At 34.9% G+C, this 8,888-nt stretch overlaps 1 protein-coding gene across 1 annotated transcript; it reads left to right on the top strand.

Moving 5' to 3' along the window:
• The first annotated feature begins 3,065 nt into the window (after positions 1-3,065).
• LOC114179230 lies at positions 3,066-4,418 on the top strand. The gene is made up of 3 exons (XM_028065493.1): positions 3,066-3,323; positions 3,456-3,649; positions 3,776-4,418. Exons 1-3 carry the CDS (start codon positions 3,066-3,068, stop codon positions 4,416-4,418), a joined length of 1,095 nt encoding a protein of 364 aa, XP_027921294.1.
• The last annotated feature ends 4,470 nt before the right edge of the window (positions 4,419-8,888 follow it).

Genomic DNA, 8,888 nt, shown 5'->3' with positions numbered 1-8,888 from the left:
TCCAAGGTATAGTTTTTCAACCTCTCAAAGAACTTTTCACATTCTTCCAACCCTACTTCCAAGATATATTTTTACAACTTCTCAAAGATGAATGTCTTCGTCATTAAATAACATTAAATATTAGAAACCAAAAACTTTTTGTGTTTCTCATTGCAATGTTATATATGAATTTATTGTATTAAAATTTTAAATGGAGAATATTTTAAAAATCTATCTACCTTTTGAAGAAAGCTTTATACAGGTTTTAAAAATTTTCTTAAATTTTAATGTAGCTTATTGAATAAACTTTATCAATCAACACTTACGCCTTCCAATATAAATGTAAAAAATATAAAGAATAAATGGAAATCTTTTCGTCTTCCAAGAATTTTGCATTTTGAATTATGACTCTATTTATTATGAACAACAACAATCATAATTTGTTGGAATCAATGAATCATGAAGTATCAATCAAACATATAATTAAAGTTTAAGACATTCACAAAAAATATTATTTATCGATTTTAAGTATATAAAAAATATAAAATTTTAATATCATCATGTTGTTTTTTTGGAGATGTTTTTATTTATCGTTAATGATTAATACAAAATGCAAAATCTTCTTCTAATAATGTGCTTGAAGATCGATTGATCTAATATTACTTATTACGGTTGTATTCTTAACTTTATATCAATAATGGTTTTAAAATATTGCATTGAAAAGCAAAATCTTCTTCTATTAATGTGTTTGAAAATTGATTGATCTAATATTACTGATTATGGTTGTATTCTTAACTTTATATCAATTTATGATTAAATTTAAATATTAATTTAAGAATAAATTTATATTTATGTAGAATTAATGTAATATTATCATTATATATTTTTATATAATATTAAATTACATTGAATTTATGTAAGGTCCATCAAAGTTTGGCTGGCCATTTCTGCCCTAAAGTTAAGGGTTGCCCTCTTGTGTTTGGGCCTAGGGCTGACCCAATTGATAAAACCCTTTCAGGTTGCCTTAACCCTCACTTTGCACTCTTGCAGAAGATTCAGCTGCCGTCACCCCCTTTTCCGCACTAGAGCTCTGCTAGGGTTAGCTTTGCCGTCTCGAACCGGTCCGCTCAAAGCTCACGTTCTACTTTCTGCTCCATGTAAGTGACCCTAAACCTACTGCTCTTACTTCCATGTGGTCCTTTTTGTATTCCACCATTTAGGGTTAGTCAATAACCTCATTCTTCCCACTATACCGCTGTTTCGCTAGTTTCCAGGTCCGTCTCTCGAGCTGCTGTGCTCCGTGGTCCAGTGTCGAGGTCTCGAACAAGCCTTTTCTAGGTACGGGAAGTTAGGGTTTCAGGTTTAAGTTGATTTTGGTATGTTCTTGAGTTTGCTTGATGTTGTATAGTGAAATCATTGTTTTTGGTGCGTGGAACTACGTGTTTGTTTGGATCAGAATATACATGTGCTGCAGGAGATCAGGGCGAGAACTGTTAATCTCGCCCAGGCGAGTCGGACTCGCCTAGGCGAGTCTTACAAAGGCTCGCCCACACCAGTTTGCGCGAAAGGTCGCCCAAGCGACCCATTCAAATTTTTGAGCGAGCAAACAACTCGCCCAGGCGAGAGGGGTCTCGCCTAAGCGAGACCCCGCGTTACTTTCCTGCTTCCATTTTAAGCCCTCGCCTAGGCGGAGGGAGACTCGCCTGAGCGAGACTGTCTCGCCTGAGCGAGACCCCTCAGCCTGAGCGAGGTGCTAGGCGAGACAGTGCTGTGATTGGATGTTTGTTTATTTCTGGATGATCTATTTTGGTTGGGTATGAATGTATGATGAGGGACATGTATATGAGGGAGTATGATGTATACGTAGCATGATTCATGAATTATAAATGATGGGTTGCTATGAAAGTTGGCATGAGAACTAAGTGAGTTGGTCATTGTTAAAGTGGCATGAAAATGTGATGAATTGAAATCCTATGAGCATGGATGGTTTATGATGAGTTGAAACGGGTTGGGCCTGGAACATGGATGACTTTGGCTTTAAAGGTTGGTATGATTAATGTATAGTTATGCATGGTGAATATTCTTTAACTATGTGAATATGGTTGGTATGTGTTAGTGTATAATTCCTTGGAGTCTCTAGGTGAAACTTTCTGGGTCGCGCTTCAGTGGTCGGGACGTAATTCCATGGCCCTTGTTAGTGGGTGTCCATGGTGGTGCCCCATCTGTATAACTAGGTAAGGATTCAAGGTAAGGACCGCATCCTGACACTCTAAGGGGCCAATTAGTCTCACTTAGAGCGGACTGACTCCTGTGGTGAGAGTAACAGGAGGCCTGAAATTCTTTAAGGGCTAACCTTGTGGTGAGGGAAAATGATTCAATGAAACACTTGTAACACATAGCTCGGGGGTGAGCAGAGGTATCCACCACAAGTGCAAGTATCCGCTGAATCCGACCAGGTTATACGTATCCGGATGAGTCGAGTCGAGTCGTAGTGTATTGAATGAAAAGTCATAACATGCTTGGTTGTTGTATGGATATGGGATGGTGAAAATATATTTTGGCTGTATGATGAATATGTTGTTGGCTCTAGCTTACCCGTTTTGTTGCATGGTTGTATTGTATGTGGCTGTTCTTTCTTCAAATGATCATCAACTTGATTGATGGGAGCAGATGGGCGAGGTTCTCGTGGCCAACAAGGGAATGATGATTCCGCTGCTTAGCCATATGGGCTGAAGTTATTTTCTTCATGTTTTCTCTAGGGCTGTGGCCCATGTATCGCTTTATGCTTTTCTACTCTACTATCTTTTGTTAGACTTGTATATGGTTTCCGTCGGCATCGTGGTGTGCCCATGTTGTAGGGGTTGTGTTAAGGACCCCAAGACTATGCTACAGTACTATTATTGTGTGACATTTCCGTTAATTTCGCTTAATATTTAAATGAGATGTTACATTTATGGTATCAGAGTGGTCATTCCTTAGGTCTGTGGACTTGGATGTCCGCTTAGCTTTTTATGTGTCTCTGAGTGTTTAGTTGAAATCCTATCTTACCGAGCCTAACCAAGTGATTTTCTCTGTTCCAGCGAGATATGGCACCTCCTCGTAGGACTTCACAATCATCTCAGGGAGACGTACCTGATATCGCCAGAGCAATAGAGGCGATGGTAACGGCTATGGCGCAGCAGAGTGTTGCGATGATGCAGCAACATGAGGCATCCATGCAGCGACAGGCGGCGTCGCTTGAGCAGCAGCAGGCAGTGATGCAGAAAATGGAGGCTGCGAGGGTAGCTGCTGAGGATGCTCATCGGCAGCACATGGAAGCCCTCCGCCAGCTGGAGGAGAACAGGGCGGCTGCCCCTGTGTTTGGTCCTGAACCACGACCTGCAATCAGGGAGTGGAGCTTGGAGGACTTTCTGAAGCACCACCCGGCGAAGTTTGATGGGAAGACCAGTCCTGACGCCGCAGACCAATGGTTGAAGGACCTGGAGCGCATCTATGACGCCAAGATGTGCCCCGCAGAGAACAGGTTGGCATTTTCAGTGTATATGCCCACGGGGGAGGCGGAGCATTGGTGGAGTAGCACCAAATCCATCCTGGAGGAGAGGGATGAGCCAGTGACATGGGAGACTTTCAGAGAGAGATTCCTCTCAGAGTACTTCCCAAACAACATTCGGTACGCCAAGGAGGTGGAGTTCCTCTAGTTGACCCAAGGAGGGAAGACGGTAACAGAGTATGCTGAGAGGTTCAAACACCTCAGCCGTTTCTACACACTGCCACTCGATGAGGAGTGGCAATGCAGGAAGTTCGAGAATGCGCTTCGTGGTAACATCCGCTTGATGGTGGCTCCCTTGTCCATCAAGGATTTTGCCACTCTAGTGGAGAAGGCCTGGGTGATGGAGAAGATGAAGCGTGAGGTGGAAGGTCAGCGCCCACAGCAGTCACAACCGCCTCAGAGTACCGATGGACCATCTGGGTCCAAGCCCAGACATGAGGATTGGAGGAGACCATATGATAGACCCCACCATCAGCCTCAGGGGTTTAGGAGCTTTTCTCCTCAGCAGGGCCGAGTTCAGTGTTACATATGTGGAGGACCCCACCTGAGGAGCGCTTGTCCACGTATGGAGGGTTACCGCAGGTGCAACAATTGTGGCAAGGAAGACCACTTTGGGAAGGATTGTCCCAACCTTGCCAGGGCAGCAACACGCCCTCCTGTTCATACCCCTCACCAGCACCAGCGGAGAGACAGAGGCAACAGGCCTCAGGCAACGGACAAAGTCTATGCCATGACCGGAGTAGAGGCGGCAGGCTCAAGTAATCTTGTTATGGGTCGATGCATGATAGCGGGTGAATCTTTGTGTGTACTATTTGATTCTGGAGCGACACACTCATTTGTGTCATTTACTTGTGTGGAACATTTAGGTCTGCTGGTGCGCGAGCTGTAGTGTGAACTTGCAGTATCTACCCCGGCGTCGGGTCTGGTCAGGACATCGTCCTTGTGTGCTAGGCTTCCAGTGGAGGTAGAGGGACGCAGGTACAGGGTGAACTTGATCTGTCTGCCTCTACAAGGGTTGGAGGTAATCTTAGGAATGGATTGGCTCTCTGCCAATCGCGTTCTAATAGATTGTCGAGAGAAGAAGCTGATTTTTCCCGACGTAGAGGATCCTGAGTTGGTGTCTTCTCAGGGTGTTATAAAGGAACTACATGACGACGCGCAGTGTTACATGATCATCACATATCTGGAGGTGAAGAGAGGAGAGGCGACGTCAGTAATACCGGTTGTGCAAGATTTTGAGGATGTGTTCCCATAGGAAGTGTCGGGGTTACCTCCCCGTAGAGAGGTAGAGTTCTCGATCGATCTAGTGCCGGGGACAGGTCCAATATCGATGGCTCCCTACCGTATGGCTCCAGCGGAGTTGGTTGAACTTAAGAAACAGATAGAAGAGTTGATGGAGAAACAGTTATCTGACCCAACACTTCGCCTTGAGGAGCACCAGTGTTGTTAGTGAAGAAGGATGTGACTACAGGCAACTGAACAAGATGACGATCAAAAATAAGTATCCGCTTCCGAGAATTGACGACCTGATGGATCAGCTACATGGGTCAGCAGTATTCTCGAAGATTTATCTACGGTTAGGATACCACCAGATATTGGTGAAGGACGATGACGTACAGAAGACGACCTTCAGGTCCAGGTATGGCCACTATGAGTATGTGGTTATCCGTTTGGTGTGACCAACGCTCCAGCGGTGTTCATGGACTACATAAACAGGATCTTCCGACCTTTCCTAGATAAGTTTGTCGTAGTCTTCATAGACGACATCCTTATCTATTCCAGGACTCAAGAGGAGCATGCAGAACACTTGAGGTTGGTATTTGGTGTTTTGAGAGAGAAGCAGCTGTACGCCAAGGGATGGATGAGGTTTGATAAAATTTAAAATTATTTTAAAAAAATATAAAAGGAAAAAATATTCAAATTAAAATATATTTTAAATGTTTATTTACTTCAATTTTTTAAATTATAATGAATCTTTTTTTTATACACTAATAAAAGTTATAATACATCACTTTATCAAAATGACGCAAAGAACAAACAATAACCATAATAATAAAATTTTAACATAGATCTTGTATCTTTTGAACTCCAATATATGTTGGATGGTGATAAAAAAATATTCATAGCAATTACATTAAATTTTTATATTGTAGTAAATAAAAATTATGTATACAATTACAGTGAAAAAATTAAAGTATGATTGTAATGAGTTAGAAAATAAAAAATAATTAGATAAAATATATCGAAATAGTATTCTACATGATGCAAATAAAAAAATAAAAATATTAAAAAATTAAAAAATGTGTATCTTATAAACAATTTGGAGACTATTGAAAGAAATCGCACAAAGGAAAACAAATATATAATTAAGAGTATGATAAGATGAAAATCTTAGAGATCTAAGAAAACTTTTCAAATATCAACATATATACTCAATGGTTGAGAAATAACAAAAATTGTTTTAGCGAAACAAAAAAGTTCTTCAAATGAAACAAAAATTAATAATAATAAGTAATTTTTTTATATATTACCTAGTAAATAAAAGGTTTATGTTATTAAACACTTAAATTGAGAGTATTAAACATTCTCATGTGAAAGGAAAATGCAATAAATAAAAATATTAAAAAATAATAGAAATATTCAAATGTTAGAAATAATTTTTTTTAATTGATATACATCATTCTAACATAATTACATAAGGGTTATGATAAGATGAAAAATATATTGGAGATGCGAATGAGTTTCATAACAAACCAAATAATTAAAAGAAATAAAAATAGAATATAAAATATATATATATATATATATATATGTATTTACATATATATATATATATATATATATATATATATATATATATATATATATATATACACACACACATATATATATATATATATATATATGGTTACTTAATTAATTGTAAATATTTTAATAATTTAAACGATGATGGAGATATGGCGGGGACGAATATTATGGCGGGGATATGTATATCCTCATCCCCATCCCCATCCCCATACCCAATTGAAAAAATCGGGGATTCCCCATACCCATTCCCATACCCAGTCAATGCGGGGATTTTCCGTCAAAATGGGGACGGGTTCGGATAATACCCACGGAGACGGGTTTATTTGCCATCTCTAGCTTCGTGTTTCTTAATAATATAATAATATATTAATATATTAGTCTTAATATGATAATAACAATAGTAAAAATAATTAAAATATGGTGTAAAATAACAAATAAATAATTGTAAAATTTAAATATGAATTTTTAAATAATTTTAAATAATTTTTACATATTTTTGACGTTTTACACAAACTTAAATAATAATTTAAAAAATAATTTTTATAACATAGACATTGGTATATCATTACAAGTTAAAATTATACATTTTTAAAATTTTTAAAGATATAAAAATCACTAATGATCTCGATTTCAATATTTTTTTTTCTAAATTAAGATATATATTGTCAAATTTGAAATTCAAAATATATAGTAATAAAGTTTGAATTTAAATTTTAAATTTTAAAAGCTATAAAATATGGGAGCAAAGTTAAAATTTGAAATTCAAAATTCAAAAAAATTGTGAAAAAAAGACTTCAATAGAGGAGTCTACCAGAGTCTAACCTTTGTATTTTTGCATAGTGTACTATTTATATTTGTCTACATAGTCTACATTTTGTAAGTTTTGATTGTTTATTATTTACATTTTGTTTGCAGTCTAACATTTGTATCTTTAAAGAATCTACTATTTATATTTAGGTGTAATTAGTCGGATAATACTCACTTTTGTTTGGATACGTCAGTTTGATACCCGCTTTTAAAAAGGTGTCAATTAGGTCCCTTTGAGAAAAAAAGTATTAACGTCATTAACGGTATCGATATTTACAAGAGTGAAAGGAACCTAATTGAGACATTTTTTCAAAAGTTGGGACTCGATTGACACATGTTTAAAAGTGAGTACCAAACTGACACATCTGAAGAGAGTGAGTACTATCTGACTAATTAAGCATTACATTTATATGCACCACATCTATCATTTGTAGCTTTATATCGTTTACTTTTCACATTTTTTATATCGTTTAACGTTTGTATCTTTATTAACTTTTTATATCGTCCATCATTTTTATTATTAGAGAATTAACTATTTATTTTTCTACATTTTTTACTCAATATTTCATTTAAAATTAAATTAAATTTCTTAATTTTAATTAACTAAATCTTAATATATTATTTAAAATATTTAAAATATATATAAATAATTTAAATATATTTTTATCATAAAATTGATTAAAATATTATTATTGAATTTTATAAAATAAAATTTATATTAAATTTAATTATACTTTAATAATTTTACCAACTTTTGAAATATATTGTAATTTTAATAAATATAGAAGAAAATAAATATACTATAATTTTTAATTTTAAAATTCGATGTCCCGCACGAGTAAGAATACTAATATTTTACATTTATAACGTTAAACTAACCATAATTAAATATAAAAAAATAAGGAAGGAATGATTAAAAAGTATCAAGAGTTTAAAGCTAACATATTCTCCTAAAACAGATTAATTAAGAAAAGATTAAAATAATAAGACATATTTTTACAAAAAAAATATTTTTCTAAATTATTCAATTCATTTTACATATATAATTATATTGATTGCTACATAATTTAATAAATATTTTATTTATTTTAATCGAGGCTTACGATCACTGTTATAAGAAAAACAATGGATATTTACTCAGAGAATATTAACGTAGATAAATTTGTAATCTTGTTAAATGTATCCGTTGATAAATTAAGTTGTAATTGGCACTATAAAATGTTGCTTTTCTAAAGGTTAAAATTGCATATTTTAATTATTAAAAACTGTCATATATATTTTTTTTATAATTAAATAACTACCAAAAGTACAATTGTTAAAAAATGTTTGCAACAAAAAAATTTAAAAGTTTTTATCATTGTTCCAAAAAAATATTAAATATATCGTATTTTATTATTACTTAAAATTTATTAAAAGTTTTAAACCGTCACAAATTATTTAAAATATTTTTTTAAATCTTCAAAATTTCAATTATTTTTTTCAGTAATTTTATAACTAAAAATTGAATTATTTACTTTATTTTAAATCATTGAAGAAAATGATGGCAATAATATTATTGATTTTATCATACTTTATATGTGATAAATAAATTTGACAAGTATTTCAATTGATTATTATAAGCACTATTAGAAAAAAACATTTTAGCCACCGACGAAATCGGTGGCTAACACCCTTAGCCACCGAAAATAAATAGTAACGAAAATCTTAGTCGCAAAACAATTAGCCACAGATTTTAAAATCGGTG

Source organism: Vigna unguiculata, chromosome 3 (genome assembly GCF_004118075.2).
Source record: "Vigna unguiculata cultivar IT97K-499-35 chromosome 3, ASM411807v1, whole genome shotgun sequence".
Taxonomy (NCBI): domain Eukaryota; kingdom Viridiplantae; phylum Streptophyta; class Magnoliopsida; order Fabales; family Fabaceae; genus Vigna; species Vigna unguiculata.
This window is presented reverse-complemented; position numbering and strand designations above follow the sequence as displayed.